This window comes from Amia ocellicauda, chromosome 18 (assembly GCF_036373705.1).
Source record: "Amia ocellicauda isolate fAmiCal2 chromosome 18, fAmiCal2.hap1, whole genome shotgun sequence".
Taxonomy (NCBI): Eukaryota; Metazoa; Chordata; class Actinopteri; order Amiiformes; family Amiidae; genus Amia; species Amia ocellicauda.
Window position 1 is genome coordinate 5,707,753 of NC_089867.1, and position 22,449 is coordinate 5,730,201.

Below are 22,449 nucleotides of genomic sequence, written 5' to 3' on the forward strand. Positions count from 1 at the left end.
ACAGAGTGCAACACAAAGTGCTGCATGGATCTGTGTTGCTTCTGCTGTTACCAAAACAGTGCAAAACATCTCCCTACAAATGCTTTTGACACATCCTGTCCGAAAAAGTTTATTTCTGAATGTATGGGGGGTGGGAGGGAATGGCTAACGGCCATCTAAACAGAAAGAGGAACAAAAGAGAATTGCAATCTCATTACATACAAATAACAATAAATAATCTCAATAATTATCGTGTTTCCCATCACGAAAATGTAAAGGAGCACATCTTCTGCTGATACTGGATCAATATGTCATAGAGTAAGCTTGATTCTCAAAGTTTTTTAAAAAGCAAGTTTGACTGAAGGGATTAATTATGTGATGCCCAATCAGAGGCACTATTAAGACCACTTATTTCTGCACATTTTCATGGATGGTTGCATGGGAGTGTGAAAAGTCACAGTATAAACATTTTGTTATCTTTTCTTTCTAGTTAATTTCATCATTATAGTTTAAATATGTTATGGTTACGGCATTCTAAAATATGTTTCTACACTATACGAGTCTGAAACGACTCTCACCAAAGGTGTTTTGATCTGTCAAAAGGCAGTGACCCTCTCTGTGCCTCTCTCCATGGATACACTTCCAGTCTGGTCGAAATTAAGTGGCCATATTTCTCAATGAATGCGACTGAAAAGGAGTAGCGAAAGAGATAAGTGCAAGTGGTCACAGTTCAAGAGCCTGAGCAGACTGCAGAAGACTTTGTATTGCCAAACAGAACTCATGTCCAGAAGAGAGATCCTTCCGGAGATATAATTTACCATGAAAATACTTATTTTTTTCATACCACATTTTGTAAGACATAAAATTACTGCATTTATCCAGAACTGTAAGCCAAATGAATGACCTCCCAAAGGAAACATTCTCAAGCATGTTTAAGAGCTTCAGAACAATTTCAATGGCTGCCTCTCCATTTGGTCGTTTGGAACCTTGTTTTGCTTTCCCAGCATACACGCCACAATGGCACCGATAAACTGACACTGTTTGTTATTCCTAGTCATCCGGAACTAGTTTGTAAAACACGTGACGTAAACAGGAGGTAGATGTATGTAGTCAACTTCACATCCTTTAAATGTATAGTTTAAATAACAGTCAATCTGACTAAATACACCAAACATGTTCATGACCAAGTAGGCATAGTGAATGGAGGTTAGCATCCATGCAGAGTGAGGGTCAAATTAGTCGATATTAATTGAGCTTATCACCCAGGAACAACAACTGAGCACAGAAATCACCAAGGTTGGGATCAGTTATTCAGGGATATACAGCTACAGCAACAGTTGACCTGAAAAAAATGTTGACCTGGTTCAAAATGTGGGAATCTGGCTGCGTGCCACAATTCCATCTCTCTCACTGCAGCTGTGAGGTGAAATTAACACTGGCATTTCAGCGCACAATGTTATCTGGAGCACTACACATTTGGAAGAGGAAGGCCACAAACAACATGATATTCAGATGGGGGAGGGGCAAACAGTCGTGAGTTTGAGAGGCGACCAAATCACTTTGCTTCTATTTTCTGTTTTTGCCCAAACCGAGGTGTCTCAGGTCCCCTGTACGCAGTGCAGTACTCACCATGCTGGATGATTCCATGTTCCAGCAGACGCCTGCCCAACTGCTCCGCCTCCTCTCGGGTAGTCACCTCTGCATCCTGGATGAGCCAGTCCACAAACTCTGAGGCCACTAGTGTCCGCTCAAAGGTCTCCATCTCCTCCACTCTTGTCTGCACTAAAGAGTTCTCGGTGTTCATCAGCCTGTTCACAAAGAAGCAAATACCAGTCAGCAGCCGAGGTTTATCTTACCCTCTTTGCGAAGAGCCACTGCTGCCATGCCCAACTAGGTTCTCCCATTAAATTAGCAGAACATTGGATGTCATGTGACAGTAGGGCAATCAGCATCTACATTCTGTATCATACCATGAAGCCTGAAAGATGGACGGAAATTCTCTGTGAAGTTGTCCAGATGATACCGTATATATGTGGGAGGTCTCTTGAGCTATTTGCATAAAACTCTAAGTATTGACTAAGGTACATATCAAATATAGTAGTTGTCCCTTCATTAGCATCTTGACTTCAATGTTCTTTATGCTGCTATAAAACACACACACACACACACACTTTCACTAACATCTGTTCCACACAAACAGCTGTGACCTCTTTTTAATCTTTTTTTTGGCAAAAGTCACCACGCCATGACTATACTCTGGCCAATCAGATTATGAATCACTCTGCCCACCTCTGCTCTTAAATTGGTCTATAAGATGTGCCAGTTTGTGATATAAACTACTGCAGTTGTATATAATCTGAATTGGCTGACTTTCAAAATGTGCCAGAGCACTAGGTCTGACCTAGTAAACCTCACAGCTCTTAACTATGTTTGTAATAGATATTCATGGTGCTCCAATCGCTGCTGTTCCATCACTTACAATCCCCAAGTAAAGAGACAGAATTATCTCTCTAGCTTAGCTTCTTTTCTCGTTTTGGGAAGTAAGTACTATACAAACATACCATAAAACTTCCAATACTCGCTGGGTCTCAAATAGCAGCCAGTCTCCAGTAGTCCCCATGTTGATTTGCATAATCATCTAAACAAAGTCCGGTCTCTAATAAACACTAGGTTACTTGACAATATTTTATAAATAAATAAAAGGGAAATCGATAGTTTCTAAAGATGCATCAACACATTTGAAAGAATCTTCCACAATATATTTATGTAAACTTTTTTTTTAGTTTTTGCATCTTTCTTGTTTTCAGTAAATATATAAATGTATATATATATATATATATATATATAAATACCATAAATACACCATCACGTTTTTATTAATGTATTTCTCACTTTAACTATATATATATCAATATCCCAAGTTATTTAATGTTGATTCTACGATACTTTGTGAATTACACTCACCTAAAGGATTATTAGGAACACCATACTAATACTGTGTTTGACCCCCTTTCGCCTTCAGAACTGCCTTAATTCTACGTGGCATTGATTCAACAAGGTGCTGAAAGCATTCTTTAGAAATGTTGGCCCATATTGATAGGATAGCATCTTGCAGTTGATGGAGATTTGTAGGATGCACATCCAGGGCATGAAGCTCCCGTTCCACCACATCCCAAAGATGCTCTATTGGGTTGAGATCTGGTGACTGTGGGGGCCAGTTTAGTACAGTGAACTCATTGTCATGTTCAAGAAACCAATTTGAAATGATTCGACCTTTGTGACATGGTGCATTATCCTGCTGGAAGTAGCCATCAGAGGATGGGTACATGGTGGTCATAAAGGGATGGACATGGTCAGAAACAATGCTCAGGTAGGCCGTGGCATTTAAACGATGCCCAATTGGCACTAAGGGGCCTAAAGTGTGCCAAGAAAACATCCCCCACACCATTACACCACCACCACCACCAATCTGCACAGTGGTAACAAGGCATGATGGATCCATGTTCTCATTCTGTTTACGCCAAATTCTGACTCTACCATCTGAATGTCTCAACAGAAATCGAGACTCATCAGACCAGGCAACATTTTTCCAGTCTTCAACTGTCCAATTTTGGTGAGCTTGTGCAAATTGTAGCCTCTTTTTCCTATTTGTAGTGGAGATGAGTGGTACCCGGTGGGGTCTTCTGCTGTTGTAGCCCATCCGCCTCAAGGTTGTACGTGTTGTGGCTTCACAAATGCTTTGCTGCATACCTCGGTTGTAACGAGTGGTTATTTCAGTCAAAGTTGCTCTTCTATCAGCTTGAATCAGTCGGCCCATTCTCCTCTGACCTCTAGCATCAACAAGGCATTTTCGCCCACAGGACTGCCGCATACTGGATGTTTTTCCCTTTTCACACCATTCTTTGTAAACCCTAGAAATGGTTGTGCGTGAAAATCCCAGTAACTGAGCAGACTGTGAAATACTCAGACCGGCCCGTCTGGCACCAACAACCATGCCACGCTCAAAATAGCTTAAATCACCTTTCTTTCCCATTCAGACATTCAGTTTGGAGTTCAGGAGATTGTCTTGACCAGGACCACACCCCTAAATGCATTGAAGCAACTGCCATGTGATTGGTTGGTTAGATAATTGCATTAATGACAAATTGAACAGGTGTTCCTAATAATCCTTTAGGTGAGTGTATATCCTTTATCTCTTCATTATTTAAATGCATAACTGTTTCACTGAAAACCTCTTCTTGTAAAGGAGTTTTTGTGATTATTTTAATTAACCCTGTGTTCTCATCACTTCAGTTAGATGTGCTGTAGTCTCTTCAGCAAATATGACACTTTCACAAACTATTTTTGAAGATGCTTGTTGTGGTTACTTACTGCCTATGTTTAGATGTGGTTATTATTCGGTCTAGGACTATGCACCCACCCATATATTGTTTTCACAGAACAAAGTGGTGCGCCATTAAAACAAGCCAAACCTTTGATCAAATCTGTTGCATGGCCTATTATGTACGATGCAACTGTTGCCAAACTTAAACCGTGAGGTCAAATAACTTGTAAAAAAATAAATAATGATCTACATCTCTCCTTGTTTTAATTGAAATTACGCAATGTTGATAACAGGGGAAAGAACATATTAAGAACCGGTATTGGAACCTTTGTGGAAGTGTGTGAATGTGTAAAAGTCTGAAATCAGATGCTTACTGAACAGGATCCAGGCACTAATATTTGAGTACTTTAAGTAAGTAAAAGCTTAACATACAACCTGAGGCTTTGCACACATAATACTGATAGCCACCGTAAATAAATCTAAAGCAGGAGGTGAACGAGTCAAAGGCACAGTGAATTTGAGCTCCTAGGAAATACGGACTTGCTTATTGTATTCAGTTCAAAGCAAGTGTTCTGATCAGAAGCAAGATTAATATAATGAACTGCAGAGCAAACTGTACTCATACATAGGTCAAAGTATGTACCTCTTGTATGAACAAAGAGAACACTAAGGGTTCCGGAAAGTGGTCACATTTTAAGTGTGTCGCAAAGGAAGCCATTTGTGTTCCTGTGGTTTGCAATTGAATGACATGGCTGCTCTGGTGCTGTCGGTGACATACCAATTCCCTATCTATAGCATGCAGTGTAGAATCTGTGGTATGAATTCTTGGGATCTTATACCCTGGATCAGACCTGCCCAGTGTCCAGGTTTTTCCATTTAGTCTCAGGGTCTCCAGAGCTGAACTGTGAATCACTCACTATTAAGGGATTTTGCCCTCCACCTACTGCAGAGAACTGAGGTTTTGCTCCATTTGTAACACCTGCCAGGAAATGGGAATCGAGGTTTTGCATTATAGCACACATAGGCAAATCCAAAAATACTTTACAGTTTGAAAATGTATATACAATGTAAGTTTACTGCAATATATACGTTTTTTAAGTTGACTTTTTAATGCATCATATCTGAGTAGTAATTTTATCAATTAAGAAGTGGTAGCTGGCCATTATTTCACAATCCTTTCATGGCTCTCAAATTACTAATATTTGGTTTTAAATACAGTATAGAGGGAACAACTCATACACTTAAACTTAAGGCATCTTACACTTCCCACATTCAAATTCGTTCATTTTCAAATATTTGTTGTAATTTTGTAAGGATTTGAGAGAGCAAAACAATCCAAAGAATGATTTAGTGGAAGTGTAACTTACACCAAAGTGCACACTTTTTATTACCTCAGTGCTGGAAACAAAGCTTCACAGTGGAGGCAGGAAGAAAATTGTGAAAGCAGGTGTTACCATGTCATGAACTAAGTTGGGTTGCTTAGTAACGGTCACACAATCTTACATTTAGTTCGAGCTCAATTTAGCTAAAAGGAAGCCATTTAAACCAAAGTTCCCACCAGTGTGGCGGCACATTGCTTTCATTTTTGTTTTTCATTTTGTTCAGGAACATTCTGGCTTTAAATGAGTTGTCTAAATGCAGAAATCTCACTTTAATGATCCTATAGAGATGTACTGAATGTTTGTCAAGGCTGAAACACCCATGTCTTTTGAAACAGGATACAGCAAAAAGAAAAAACTCAGCAACAACTATGTTTGCTTTGAAACCAAGCACAGGCTACAGAGTGAGACAACAGCTCTTCATACTCACTGTGCCCAGCATCGTTATTAGGAAAACGAACAGGAAAATCATGCAGTTCTCATCCAGAAATAGGATTTACATAAAAGAAACTGTTGGTAATGCAGAAAATTTGCTACGCCTGCCACTGAACCATTTACTTGGTGCTAAATGGTGCAGCAATATTAAGTTTTTAGTTTTTTGGTTATTCAATTGTGCTTTTTTAACCTCTTTGTAAAGGTAAAGGTATTGTATCATATTAATCTCTCAGCTCTTGCTGCAAGATTGATAAAGTTACTAATTCATAGATTTCCCAGAACTTCAGAGAAAATGTGAACTCAGAATGTCTGCATTATGAAAAGATGTGGCACTTGAGCACTGATGTTAAATGAGCTGATAAATGTGCAATATGGAAAAACACACCATTGATTATGACATGCAGAAATGACAACACAGGTTTGTTTAATTGCATATGTAAATGCAGCTTTTGTATAGTAATGGCCTCTGTAGTGTCTGCCTAATAATTCTTGTTGTCGACGATATGAGAAACAGAAATCTTTTGTTACTTTACTGGTATGTCTATCTTTACCCTGATTGAAGACAGAGAGAGTAAAAAATGCAATAAGACACCAAAGGTAGCCTGAGAAACGTACAAAAAATAATAATTAATGGCACCTTTACACAAACAAGGAAAACGAAGGGAAACAAATTCAAAGTCATGGACAGAACCAGACCGTGCGTACACCGGTTTATAAATATATCACACAGTACAGACAACAGCTGTCTGTCAGCACACACAGTCTCCCTGTTACATACGACTTGCCAAGCTCAGAGGAGCAGCCAAAACTGTAATGAGAGGTTGTTCCAAACAGACTGGTGGATCCAGCTTCTCAGAGCAGTAAAGCCGCTGACACAGCCAACAGGTTAATTTATAGTCATTAAAGGGGTGATGTCTAACCTCCACTAACAGACTTGTTTTCCCAGTGTTCCTAATGCAGACATTCAAATACATTATGTACACTATGGTTTTACTTCGTTACACAACTGATGCTTGTTCCCACTACCTTAATGAAGCCCTTAAATTGCCTTCACATTGCTAGATTGAACATGTCAAATACTGACCACAGGGACTATACACACATACCAAATACTTTGCATTATAACCAATACTCTGCATCGTAATACCTTTATTTGATATTTTGAATCACTGAAATTACACCCCACAGATTTTTATAAAAATTAAAGATATTGTTTCACACAATGGTATAAAGTTACACAATGCTCTATAAATGGTGTGTTTCCAGGGAAAGACCACAATTACAGCCTTTCTTTTTTTTCTGGGGACAAACTTCCTTCTCTGCAGTAATTTAATTATATGGGCAGTTTGCACAAAGCTGGGCCACAGTGAAATTGTTCTCCACTTGCTCCATAATTAAAAGTATTTCTTATGCCACCAGTATTGGGCATTCTATTTGTGTGTGTGTATTCGGTGTGGTCCCAAAGATTCCTATGGGAAGCCTATAGCCACTGAGCCTCAGTGGAATCATCCTACTCCCAAGGGCTACGTCTGTTGGCCAGAGGTGTCTTTTTCCCAGCGTATTCACTGTCACCAATAATGACGTGAAGTGTTAGTCTGCAGTACAGGCAGCTACCCTGAACGCTCATACCACACTGACTTGTTACAACCGCCTGTTGTTTTTTCAAATCTCCCTCGCAGGTTTCTAGAACATAGCTCATGGACAAATGACCTTTATTGTGTTTAGATTACAGCTGTTCTGAACTCTGTGCTGAACTTCTCCTCTACCTTAATGGTATTCAATTTAAAATCTGTTTTTGACAATTTATATGTAGTTCATTGCATGTTAGTGTTCATAATCATTGAGTTCCACACTATTTTTGTGCACTTTTGGAACGTCACGTTGTGAATGTGTGCCTTTAAACTTGCATGTAAATACCCCCCATTGTGTACAGAAATCTATACAAAAAATATATAAAATGGGATGTTTTCAACACATGCCTAGATATAAAACAGATTGTGAACCTGTAAAGTACAGGAACCACTACATACTGTGTGGTTAAATACATACTACCTTACATGTGCAAACAGACAACCGTTTCCATAGAAACTACTCATCTGCCAATGTGGGTACAAAATGGCCAGTGATCACGCATAAAGCATAAAGACAGATAATGATTTTAGACACAGAGACCAAGAACAAGTGTCAAATGAGAAAATGAATATGTTCTTCCTGTATTACAAACCAATGCTAATCCATCTGATTAAATGAACAGCGCTTAAAGGCATAAACATCTCTATGGTTCGATATAATTTCCATGTGAACATATACATGTGCATAGGCTTTGTGTCTTTTTTTTTTCAAGGTGTAGAACTACAGATGGTGAAGCAACTGAAATTATTACAGATACTTTCCTTTTCTTTGTCTTTGTCTACCCTGTGCTATTAAGGCCTTCACCCACCCACATGTTCAATACTCTTTCCACTTTGAAAAGAAAGATAACATACTTTTCATATATCCTTTGACCCCTCATGAAAACCTTGGCTTCATTATCCAATGGGAAGGTTCCATCATCTTTCCTGAAACGGTAGAACAGCTTCACATCTTTGAATTCTTTGTGTTCGTCACAGACTGCAAAGAAAATGAAAAACAAAAGTTGTATACGTTTTGAGGTGAGATATCACTGTAATGTCCTTGACATGAAGATACGCAATAGAACACAGACATCAACGCTCGAGTCAGACTGGATGTCCGTTTATCATCTTTGAGGTGGTCGTGTTTGAGTTTCAAATACACAACTAATCAAAAAACAACTGAACCAAGAGATTGTTTGAATGAACCTACTATCTACTTTTTCTTACAGCACAGGCGATACATAGAATGTGTTTCTTATTCGGCAAACTGAGATTTGGGTTTCTTTTAAACAGAGGCTCCATCAACCAGAGGTAAAAAAAAAAAGTTCATTTCAATATTCAACTGAGCTTTCTGTAAAAAGTTGAACCTTGCACATTTTGTGAAAATTAAACATTCTAACATCAGTAAATCATTTACAGAAGTCATATAGCAGGAGGTTTCCAAATCAACCAAAAACTGTTAGATATACTAGTAAACTTTGTCAGGATCCTAAAATATGTGATATCTATTGTGTTGTGCAAAAGGACATCTGTTGTGTTTTGTAATGCATATCAACACACAATTTATTGTCATCTATGAAAGCTTAAATAAGCATGAAATATTCAAGATGTCTGTACCATGTCAGCAGCACAGATTTTAAGATAAAGTCTACAAATGCTTTTAAGTAACCTACTATCTCTCACCATCTGACAAGAAAATTTCCATTTTAAGACAAATAATATTAAGCTGGGTTAATTTTACTCTTTGCTATTGTGAAGCTAAATAAAAATGTGCTCTCTTATTTTCACTGGCAGCTATGGTAACCCTTTCAGCTCTTGCTTGAGACCTTTTTCGGTAGGGCACTTTCAACAAGATCACTCCACATATGATGGTTAATGGCTAGTGCTGAGTCTCTGGTTAGAGAGGTCAGTGGCCATGATTATATATATATATATATACACGTTTATTGGCTATACAATATGAAAATAACTTGCTCCTGACACATATTAACAATATCAGTTCAAATACCAAGGTCAGAACATTTCAGTCCTTTCCAAAAGTGAGTATAGCTTTCGGAAAACAGGGATCATTTGCCATAATCTGAGTCAAGTTGGAGAATTATGACGTTAGAAAAACCAAGTCTGTGTAAAATGATTCGCTTCACCTTTCTTTGAATGTGACACACAGAGGACGACACACGTAAATCTGCCTGATAACAGCAGATGGGAAAACCAGGGGGGTGGCAGTGCAGTTACTAAATCATATTAGCTTCACAATGGGGCTTCAGGATGACACCTCACCATGATGAATAATGCACTGGTCCAGCAACTTCTGCATAATCTTGATCGCCGTCTCTCTGTCGGATGCTTCCTTATGCTCGATCAGCCAGTCGATCAATTCTTTCGCAACAAAACAGTTGGGATAGGTCCTGAGGTGATGTCTTCGATCTTTGATGACCTTGGCTTCATGGAGACGAAGCCTGTGTGGAAAAAACAGCATCTCAGATGTTAATTTATATGATCAAATGTAATAAAAGGACAAGCCATATTGTGCTCAGCAAACAGTGATTGTGAGGGTTCATATCCAATCAGGACAACACAATGATTCTATGATTAATTTATATGAGACAGTGCTAACACAAAGCACCTATTTCTTAGCACCAATGCACCAATACCTTTGCTTTTCCAAGACTAAATAAAGCCTTATCATATACCAACAATATCAAACTCATTTGTCAATGGGAGGGGCTGGAACTCTATCAAATGCCTCCTAATGGTGCCGATTAGAAATGCTTTTAATCGGAGAGAAAGATTATACATTCAACATGTTGTGCAGACTAGAGACGCATGAAAACATGACCAAGTTACAGAATCAAGGTTCTTGATTCTACTCTTTGCATCCCAGACAGATAGGGTTCGGTGCTGCAGTTATGATATATTATTAACCAACTGTTCAACCTAATTGAAAATGAGCAAGAGCAAAATGAGATAGAGTGTTAATCTTTTCCATTTTTATCATTTTTGATTTATTCCAGTGGAGAAATTGAAGTCTAGCCTGCTTTAAATAGGGCCTATTTCTAAGAGAATGATATTGGAAAACATGGAATAATAACTCAAGGTCATAAATATATGATAAATATATGAGTTTTTCTTGTCATTTCCTTTCATGTCTGTGTTTAATGTAGCTTTGTTTTATTGGTTTTGTCATGCACATTAATCACTCTGCTTGAAGCACGTGCTATTGCTGTTGAGAGGAACTTGCATGACAATGGCTGAGATGGTATTGTGACACAGTCCCTAAAAAATACAGCAAACCCCTCTGGACAAAACAGTATGGACTTCTCCCATAAATGGAAGGAATTATCTGGATTGTCTATAGTTTGTAAAGGTACTTTCTTCAGTAAGGTTTTAATAAGGACTATGGCAACACTAAATCAAAAACAATATTAGCATTTTTATTGGATCAAACTTAGCCTGAAATACGCACAAAAAACACAAATACTCTGCATGTCCTGCTGTACTGGAAAAATCTAATCTAATTATATTTTATATATATATATATTAGGCTACTTCATTTTATATTTATAAACACTGAAGGTTAAATTAAATGTTCTAATATGGCTCAATGACTAAAAGCTCAAAATGATTCAGGAATACTTTTAATCATCTAAATCCCTGTTTGTTTTCCTGGCATAGCCACCAGCTGAGAGTGGTTTCCCCTAGACATGATTTTTGGTCTAATTTTACATATTTTACATGCATTTCAGATCTGGGCAAAACGTAGGCTGTTCTCCAGCAGCATTACAATGCTGACAAACCAAATAATTAAGTACTATACAGACAGTGAAATCCCAGCTCAAGAACCACAATGGCCGCCGTCTTAGCTGTTGCCACTAAAACCAAAAACCCATAAACCATCATTTTCAAGAGGGCATTCTTAAAATAACTATTCATCATAGCCCTGTATATTTTCTCATTCATGAATTTGTCTCTTACTGACATCACTAAAACATACATGTAAACTGGAATGCTCCATAAAATAAATAAATACATAATATTTATTATGTTTCAACTGACTTGAAAGGAGTCTTTCACAAAACATATTTAAATTTCAGAAATACATCCTTCCTTGTTCAAAACTCAACAGATATAAGATATCAGATACCCTGAGTTTCTGCAAAAGTACGATGTTTTAAATTGTTATTTGGCCATGCTTTGATGTTCCCCTAATCAGATATTAGAGAAACTCATGGCTTCATGAATGACAGCTCACGAGTCCTGGCTCACACCTCAGCATCGATACCACAAACACTGCCAAACACGAAACCAAATCAGCCATGAAGAGTGCCAAGGTTAGCAGGTTTCATCAGGAGTTTATAATTTACACAATCTGGAGGCTTGGGGGAGGTCAATAAATATGAAACCCAGCCATAAACTGATAGCTCAGAGACATTTAAAACAACAATGGTGAAAACGCTAGGCTGCCATAAGCAGATATCATTAAATGAACTGATCAGACGAAACAATCAAGATGTGCTTTAAGTGTAGACTTTCATCTTTAATTTGAGGGTAGTTACATCCAAATTAGGTGAATGGTGTAGGAATTACACTCATTTTTATATGTGGTCCCCCCAATTTTAGGGGGCTCAAAAGTATTTGGACAAACTAACATAATCATGAATTAAATTGTAAGTTTCAATACTTGGTTGCAAATCCTTTGCAGTCAATGACTGCCTGAAGTCTGGAACCCATAGACATCACCAGATGCTGGGTTTCTTCCCTGGTGATGCTCTGCCAGGCCTGCACTGCAGCTGTCTTTAGTTCCTGCTTGTTCTTGGGGTGTTTTGCCTTCAGTTTTGCCTTCAGTAAGTGAAATGCTGCTCAATTGGATTCAGGTCAGGTGATTGACTTGGCCATTGCAGAACATTCCACTTCTTCGCCTTAAAAAAGTCTTGCCGAAGGGCTGGAGAGCGGTACACAAATGAGTGTCTGCAGGCAACAGTGAAGCATGGTGGAGGTTCCGTGCAGGTTTGGGGCTGCATTTGGAGTTGGGGATTTGGTCAGAATGAATGGTCTCCTCAATACTGAGAAGTACAGGCAGATACTTATCCATCATGCAATACCATCAGGGAGGCATCTGATTGGCCCCAAATTTATTCTGCAGCATGACAACGACCCCAACCACACAGCGAAAAGTCATTAAGAACTATCTTCAGCGTAAAGAAGAACAAGGAGTCCTGAAAGTGATGGTTTGGCCCCCACACAGCCCTGATCTCAACATCATCGAGTCTGTCTGGGATTACATGAAGAGAGAGAAGCAACTGAGGCTGCTAAATTCACAGAAGAACTTTGGTTAGTTCTCCAAGATGTTTGGGCCGACCTACCTGCTGAGTTCCTTCAAAAACTGTGTGCAAGTGAACCTAGAAGAATTGATGCTGTTTTGAAGGCAAAGGGTGGTCACACCAAATATGAATTTGGTATACATTTTTCTTCTGTTCACTCACTTTGTATTTAGTTAATTGATAAATATAATCTATTAACATGTCTATTTTTGAAAGCATTCTTACTTTACAGCATTTTTTCACACCTGCCTAAAACCTTTGCACAGTACTGTATATATACAGACAAAGAGACATTCCACCCATGCACAGGGTGAGAGTGCTTGCTGTTTAATTTAGTTAAGTTTCCACATTCATTGTGCCAAATACTGTCATGTTTTCTTGGACAGGCAGTGTTCTCTGGAGAGCATCTGAAAACGACTTCAGTTGTGCCTTTTGCCTTGATGTGCGTTCAGACCTCAACAGGTGCAAAGTTGTTTTGGTAGGTAGTGAACCATTAAACAACCAGCCCTTTAAGAAATTAAAGACTCTCGTGTACTTATTTTACTATTAGAGATGACAGAAAAAGCTAAGTCATCAAATTTGGAGTTTGACTAAAGGTAATGCTGTCCAAATAAAACACAGACATATTTCATTTAAACTCAGCAAGAACAGATTACCTTTCCACTGTACAATCTGTGTTTGGTAGTACTCGCTATAGCACCACTGATCTTTAAAGTGTAGCTACCTTACATATAAAGGATTACACCCTGCTATAAACACAGAAGTTACAACAGTAGCCTGTTTTGGGGGTGTTTTTCTTCATTTTTCATTTTTCATGTTGTAATTTAGACCAAAAAGCCCACATCAGTAACTCTACTACAGGTGGAGACAGGAGAGCAACTGTCATTTTGAAAACAAGGAGAATCAGTTTTCTAAAATATCAATAGCAAATTAAAATTCTCCTCCAGTCGCCAGCCACGGCTCCTGCGGTCTCCCGAGATGAGACACAATTGGAAATAGGTCTGTGTCTTGCCATTTATAGCCAGCAATTCTATGATTTCCCACTAACAACAAATTCATTTCAACAAAGGTCATTCACATTAGAGTGAACACTGAGCAACATAAAACGTAACAATTATTATTTCTAGAAATTCAATAGTTTGAATTGGATTGCATTTAGTTTGAATTGCATTGTGTGTGTTTGAAGGTTCCCTCTTGGCTATTGTATCAAATATACATGACACTGTTCTGTTTTAAATACAATACCTGCAATATTTTCTGAACATCAGCATACCTACAGTGTGTGTGTGTGTGTCGGGCTACATTATATAGTGTAACTACAGTGTAACCTCATTTGCATACTCACAAACGCAAATCAAATGCAAATCAAAAGTAACAGCTATCTTAAGATGTGTTTAAGTCAAAAGGGTTTAATGACCTCTATGGTACAAAGGGTCTACTTAAAGTAATTTATTAAACATTCTTTCAAAGATGAGTTGGCAATGACAAGGGCAAGGTGTTACACCTGTATTGGCAAACTGTTCCTTGTGTTTCACATAATCTTTGAACTGCTATGACTGAAAATCTCATGTTCATGTCCTGCGGTATGACAGAGGTGTAGACTTTGGCCTTCAATACATCTCCAGCTTGTATAAGAGGCCCAATTTGAATGATACACATTAATGCACAACTTTCAATGCCTAATGTTACTGAGGATGTGAAAGTGTTGCCAGTGAGAGCCTCCCTACAAAAATAACTCTATTGCACAGATAAGCCATTCACCTTTAAATATGCACTGCAGTTCAGCAGCAAAAATAGCAGGCCTATTAGTGCCAGTCAGAGAAGAGACACGCGTTTAACCACTTATAATATTCGCTCTCTTGCAGGCAACCGACCAGCAGTGTGAGGTTCCTCTCTGCCAGCTCAGTCCCAGCCAATCTGTTTGGGCCCTCAGCCATCTGTGTGCTGTCAATGTGAACTCCCAGCCGCAGCAGCAGGCCTCAAGCTTAGCCTGGATGCAACTAGGTGACCTCTAGGCTATATGCATTTCTTTAGCTAGCAAGTTACTAGTCAGTTAAGGGGATCTGGTCCATGTTTGCTCCAATTGGTATGTTATTCCAACACTGTCTGTGTTATTTGATCAGAATTAAATGCTTCAAATATTAATTAAGGGTGAGTCTTTATGTGTTTATTGCTTCATATTCTTTTATATTTCATTTTAAAATAATAGCCATAATCATACAAAAGGAATAGGTGAAAGGTCACAAATTGTGCTCCTTTACTTTGTTTGCCAAACTGGCAAATATCCTTAGCACTCAGCCGCTGACAATATAATTCCCCAGTTAAATCCAAAGCATACCGTTTAAGAACAGCTTTAAGTTCCTGTACTGTAACATGATCTCATCACATTAAAACAGCGATGGGTTCATTAGGGTTATTTTCAAATTTAGCTGCAAACATATGTGTTATAGTTCAAAATCTATTTCATGAAGGGAAATAAGAGCAAGGCTTTCCAGGCAAAAGTGACGGTTTCAGCCATAAAATCCATCTTTGTCATCTGGAAGCTCTAAACTCCAATTAAGACTAGCAATTCATCAAATTCAGCTCAAGTCAAACGCAGTAGCATGGCAAAGAGTGACTCCCACTGAGTTTGTAATTCTTTAACTGGTTCTTTGCTTTCAGGGAGCAGCTCGGATTGTTGTTCTTCGCTTTAAGAAATCAATGATTAAAAGACAATCATGAAGCTTGCTGGACCATGGTGCCTGAAGTGTCTGGTCAGGTCAGAGTGTAATAGGTTTCTGGGAAGAGGGATACAGGTCGCAGTGTAAGCATGCCATAGTGGCTAGTCTTGTCTGGTGAGACACTAAGAAAGCTTTAAAGGGAATGAATGAAAGTTCTTGTAGTTCACTCCTTCAATGTGACCCAAACTAACCAAGTACCCTTTAATGCCAGCCAGCGATGGGCCAAGAAAAAGATCCATCCTATTTGAGCCAATAGCTCAGAACAGCACTAATTACAATCATATGGGGGAAATAACAATCTGGACAATATTTCCAAATGAGGACCTTCATTCTTCTTCTCCTGTGGATTCCAGTAATGGTAGTTAGATCTGAATAGGTATTTCCAGCTGACTATAGAGAGACACCGTATCTATATCAAAAACAGGTCTGAAAAAGACGTGAACCAAGAAGATAAGCATTTCCTGTCTACTTCCTGTTGTTTGGCCTATAATGAATATTTTTTCTAATGAGGCAATAAAATGTGATAACATCCTTTAATGAGATATGAAAATTTCCTTTTCATGTTTCCTATGTTGGCTAGTTTACCCTAGTTACACAAGGCCATTTAAATTATTCAAACTCAATCTAACAAGTTGAAAAATAATTACATCTATTCTATGGCACATTTAATGAATTGCAGTTTATACTATTTCCCATGACAATTTTACATCTGTTCCACTGATACAGTTTATATATTCATTTCTCGTGGTAAGTCTGCAATATCTGATTTTTAAAATAAACTTGTGGGGTGGTTCTTATGTAGTTTTGGGGTGGTGTGCTTACCTGACTGTCATGTATGTGATTGCCATTTTCATTTCCTGGAAAAAGTAATTACTGAGACAGCAGTGCTCAACATTAGTTTGCTGAAGTGTTTCCATATCAGGGCTTTACATGAGCCAGTTAAATTAATATTTAATCTAAAATACACAATGGGAAGATCCGATTGCCACTGCACCGAAGCCCAGATGTGCTGTTATTGGTGTTTAAAGTGACTTCAGTTGCTGTTCTACAGAGATTCAGGACATTCACTACCCACTTAATGCCCCTTTTCCAGCATCATAACAATGCCTCTCTCCATTTAATCTCCCATTGTGACAAGCTTTGTTAATGCCAAAAAATATCAGATTTAAAAATATGGGTAGGGCATTTGTCTGAATCCTCTTTGCAAAGCCGAGAGAAACCTTGGCTAAACATGCTCATATATGCCACGTCATGAAGATTCCCATTCCCACTCCTGGAACGTATCTGTTTTAATTTTGTGTGACGGATATTCATAGATTATTGAGCAGCAGATCTATGAATAGCATCTATATTGGCCGTTTGAAATGTGGCAAATCACCCCCCCCCCCCCCCCTACTTTTTAAAAGATGGGGATATACTTTCACTAAATACCCCCACACACACAATTCTGAAATGAAAGGTCCGACACTGATATTGGCAATACTTCACTTATTTTCTTTTATTCTATTTGGGAACAATATCTGAGAGGAGTTGTTGTATTGTATATTTTGTACCAAAAGGAAAAAAGCTTGAAATCATTGCTGCCCTGTTTGTCAAAATGGTGAGGAACATTTATATCAGCTAGTCGGTATATGTTACAGTATATGAAGGCCAGACTTTGGACTACATTTTATATACAGTTTCTTTGTACTTACAATGAAGACATGTCTCAACTTGTTGTTTATTGCCCCAAGGATAAAGGTTACATGAATTTGCAGCAGAGGGTCTCTTTCCATTTCCCTATTCCATGAGCAATATTGGGTGAGGCTTCTATAGCCATAAACACTGCCTTTTAGCACAGATGCCCACTGCAAAATGTACAATTCCCAATCTCGGCCAACCCCTGTACAAATGTCACAAAGTATTAAAATCCACTGCCTGTGCTTTAAACACGTGCTCCCTTCCCAACTTGGATGGCTGAATAATGCATGCCTAGTTTTCAGTCAAAGCCCAGGTGTTGCCAACCCAGAAGCACACTGCCAGTCCCAGTCCCAGTCCCAGTCAGCTGCACAGCACTGTGTCGCGGTGTAAATGCTAAAGCTGCTCATGTACGGCAACAGTGCGGTCCTAATCGCATCAATCTGTCTGTCTGTCTGTCTGTCTGGAAACAAGATGCCTCTGTTTGTCTCGCACAGGCGCGCTGGGTACGGAAGGTGCTGCTCGGGGACCCCGCCTACCTCAGCTGCTCCCCGGTGACCAGGACCTCGGCCATGCGCTCCAGCTCCGCAGCCTTCTTCTGCATCGTGTTCCCAATGCCTTCCATCCCCAGCATCAGCTGTTCAAAAGAAAGCAAGCTGATCACGATCGGCAGCCACACGTATGTCATGAATAAATGAACCTCAAAGTAGTACATTGATCACTATTTTGTACAGTCTGCACAATTCTTGACAACAATGCGTCTTTTAATGTATGCACACCATGCAAAATCGTCTTAAAATGACGTTTATCGTAACATCTTCAGAGGTTATTCAGTACCTTAATGCATTACTGCTTATGAAGGCGTTTTTCAATCGATCCGTATACACAGGCAGGTCTGCATGCACACTGAGAAGACTACATCCAGGTTGACAGCTCCTGCAGTCTGCCCAAAAGACAACAAAGTGCAATCACATGAGAAATGAGAAAAACTCACCTCGATATCCAGCAGATTTCTGTTTTTTGTATAGCAATGTGCAGTCCAGTGGTGTATGGTCCTAGTATCCCACTGGCATGCTTTGTGTTGAACTTGTCCAAGCTGACGCCTATTCAGATGTTACAATCCTGAGCATGAGCCCATCGGATCCCCGGCATTACCATCCAGAGCAACCTTTAGACAGCAGGAGTCCCGTGTGTGCCTTTTCCCGTCCCACACAGACGATTTCGCGAGAACAGACTTGAAAAAGATGCGTCTTCGTCCAAATGCCTACTGACTTGCAGAATAAAGCCCGTCCCTGTGCCACCAGTGCTCCGAATGATCGGCAGTCGCAGCGGCCGCGTCGTGCTGGGCTTTCCTATCACACGAGTTCATGTCGGTTTAGCCTTTCTGTCATGTCAATCACACGGAACCATGATATGAACAGTGATTTGTTTTCGATGCAGATTCTGTTTTGTGAGCCTTCAAAAGCAGTACAATGGTAGCACAGCCCTTAGCAATCAAACTGCTGCGTCTCGCCCGCCGGTCTGGGAGGGGTGTTTCCACAGGCAGCACTGGGACGCCGGGGACTCATGACTTCGCTTTTGCAGAAGGATGCAATGGAGACGGGCGAATCCAGTTTGCCACGGTATCTGTTTACCAGCCCACACGTTTGAACCATGGTGCCGCGCCGGCCCACTACTACGGCTCTGTCCGCCGTCATTGGGGGGGTTGGCGGACGGGGCGGGGCATGTGCAGATGTTTTTTTCTCGCAAAACAAGTGATGGTTGAGGGCTATTTCTGAAGTTGTGCGCAGATCTGCAGAATCGCGCCGATCCCATTGGTGGAGCCGCGCAGACCTGTGCAAATATGCGCTTAGGCAAAGGCGACCTGTCCGAAAAGCGAGAAGAGCGACGTAGGGAAAGTGAGAAAAGCAACCGTACAAAGAAAACAGCAACAACTGAATAATCCTATTGAATCATTTAGCTATCACTCTTTGAAACAGAGAACATGCTATTTTTACTGCCATTTTGAATCATTAGTAGTAGTAGTAGTAGTAGTAGTAGTAACAGTAGTAGTAGTAGTGTGTGGATATTTAATAATAATAATAATCCTGTTGTGGATATTATTACACACTGTATTATCTAGTATGCTTATGGAAATGCAAATGCTGCAGTTCAAGTGAGGTGTGTGCTTATCTCAAAGACTACAGTGATTTGGCATTGTGCTGTCATGCCACTGCTCTCCAGAGACAGTAGGCATAGGTACTGTGGAGAGGAAGATCTGCTGTACCCACACAGGGTACAACTCACCCACACGTGGAGTCTGTCCTTTAGACAGGGAGGCGTCACTTTGTTTGAGCTGAGTTGTGCATTTCAAGTGCTATGAGGTGTGCCTGAGATGGCAGACTGTTGATCAACACTATTTTGTGCTAAACTGTTCCATCACAAATGTTTTATTGCATCAGATTGAGTTTCAGGAGTAATGGACTACTAGTGTTATAAAGATATGATAGCATTGCAATAACAGGAAATGGAACAAAGTTTAATTACACATTATTAGTGATGTAATGAACTGCTGTATTAACATCCAAGCAAACAATCTGTCATTCTTTCACTTTCTGATTTATGGTTACATGACAGAAATGATGATGCTCTGAGTCCTGTGTTCTTGTTGTTGTTTTTGATGTTGTTAGGTTTGTTCGTTTTTTCATGGATTCTAGGGTTGACTCAGTGAATTCCATATTCAGGAATTCAAACAATTCTGTATTGCTTGTGTAACCTGTAAGTCACCCCGAATAAGGGTATCTGCCAATAAATAAATAATAGAATACACAGGAATCTAAAGGAAACTAGTTGACGTTTCTGCTGTGGCTTTACTTTGGTTTTACTGAAACAAAACTGAATTAAATTGTTCCCAGACAATTACTTTTAGTTTCTTCCAGATGACATCTAAAGAAAGAAGGGTGACAGCATGGAACAGATGCAGATGTTATTGATAATAATGCTGGCCTGGACAGATATCCCAAGGATCATTGTCAGAATGATTTATTTAATGGACTAGATTTTTATTTTTATTTAGAATCTGTTTAATGTCTCGCCCACACACACAAAAACATGCAGTTTCATAAACAACAATTAGCAACACACTTCATGTAACATAATAATTTAATAGGCAATAAATACAATGGTAACAGCAAACAAATGTACTAAATTAAACCATATATCTAGTCCAAGAGGCATGTGCTCAAATAATTGTGAAAACTAGGAGAGTTATGACAATATAACACCTGTTTACATTGTTGGTTCTACACTTTAAATTCAGTGTTGACCTCTCATGCTGTCAAGATTAGATGTTAGCAATATTAATACAATACATATATTAATATATTCAGCAAAAAACAACTGGAGATTTTTAATTCAGAAGTCATGAGGTAATAAGGGTACAGTGCCTTTGCGAAAATATTCACCTCCCCTTGGCATTTTTCCTATTTTGTTGCCTTACAACCCGGAATTAAAATGGATTTTGGGGGGGTTGTATCATTTGATTTACACAACATGCCTAACATAAATATTTTTTTATTGTGAAACAAACAAGAAATAAGACAAAAAAACAGAAGACTTGAGTCTGCATAACTATTCACACCCCCAAAGTCAATACTTTGTAGAGCCACCTTTTGCAGCAATTACAGCCGCAAGTCTCTTGGGGTACGTCTCTATAAGCTTGGCACATCTAGCCACTGGGATTTTTGCCCATTCTTCAAGGCAAAACTGCTCCAGCTCCTTCAGGTTGGATGGGTTCCACTGGTGTACAGCAATCTTTAAGTCATACCACAGATTCTCAATTGGATTGAGGTCTGGGTTTTGACTAGGCCATTCAAAGACATTTAAATGTTTCCCCTTAAACCACTCGAGTGTTGCTTTAGCAGTATGCTTAGGGTCATTGTCCTGCTGGAAGGTGAACCTCCATCCCAGTCTCAAATCTCTGGAAGACTGGAACAGGTTTCCCTCAAGAATGTCCCTGTATTTAGTGCCATCCATCATTCCTTCAATTCTGACCAGTTTCCCAGTCCCTGACAATGAAAAACATGGATGGTGTTCTCGGGGTGATAAGAGGTGTTGGGTTTGCGCCACATATAGCATTTTCCTTGATGGCCAAAAAGCTCAATTTTAGTCTCATCTGACCAGAGTGACCTTCTTCCATACATTTGGGGAGTCTCCCACATGCCTTCTGGCGAACAGCAAATGTGTTTGCTTATTTTTTTCTTTAAGCAATGGCTTTTTTTCTGGCCACTCTTCCATAAAGCCCAGCTCTGTGGAGTGTACGGCTTAAAGTGGTCCTATGGACAGATACTCCAATTCACTGCTGTGGAGCTTTGCAGCTCCTTCAGGGTTATATTTGGTCTCTTTGTTGCCTCTGATTAATTCCCTCCTTGCCTGGTCCATGAGTTTAGGTGAGCAGCCCTCTGTTGGCAGGTTTGTTGTGGTGCCATATTCTTTCAATTTTTTAATAATGGATTTAATGGTGCTCCGTGGGATGTACAAAGTTTCAAATATTTTTTTATAACCCAACCCTGATCTGTACTGATCTCCACAGCTTTGTCCCTGACCTGTTTGAAGAGCTCCTTGGTCTTCATGGTGCCGCTTGCTCAGTGGTGTTGCAGACTCTGGGGCCTTTCAGAACAGGTGTATATATACTGAGATCATGTGACACTTAGATTGCACACAGGTGCACACACCACTTTTCTGTTTTTAATGTTTTAATTTTTTTTAAACAAGCTATTTTTTCCATTTCACTTCACCAATATTTGGACTATTTTGTGTCCATTACATGAAATCCAAATAAAAATCTATTTAAATTACAGGTTGTAATGCAAACAAAATAGGAAAAATGCCAAGGGGGGTGAATACTTTTGCACTGTATATGATATAGAATAATTACAACCTTACCTTTGCTGTTTCCAGAGCTTTCTTGATTTATATGATCTGTTGTCAGTAATATAATATGCCACTTGTCTTTCTCTATTT

General features: G+C 39.3%; 1 protein-coding gene across 2 annotated transcripts in view; it reads right to left on the reverse strand.

Annotated features, from left to right (window-relative positions):
- Window positions 1-19,123, reverse strand: part of deptor (DEP domain containing MTOR-interacting protein) — a 42,025-nt gene extending 22,902 nt beyond the window's left edge. The window contains exons 1-6 of one of the 2 annotated variants that reach the window (XM_066691398.1): window positions 18,604-19,123; window positions 18,286-18,391; window positions 17,988-18,085; window positions 10,011-10,189; window positions 8,604-8,727; window positions 1,609-1,787 (exon numbers count right to left, since the gene is read on the reverse strand). In XM_066691398.1, coding sequence (XP_066547495.1) covers window positions 1,609-1,787; window positions 8,604-8,727; window positions 10,011-10,189; window positions 17,988-18,082 — 577 coding nt within the window. In that variant the 5' untranslated portion in view covers window positions 18,083-18,085; window positions 18,286-18,391; window positions 18,604-19,123. Of the gene's footprint in view, window positions 1-1,608; window positions 1,788-8,603; window positions 8,728-10,010; window positions 10,190-17,987; window positions 18,086-18,285; window positions 18,392-18,442 lie in introns of both variants that reach the window. The other variant, XM_066691397.1, reaches the window with a different exon arrangement.
- Between the last annotated feature and the right edge of the window lie 3,326 nt (window positions 19,124-22,449).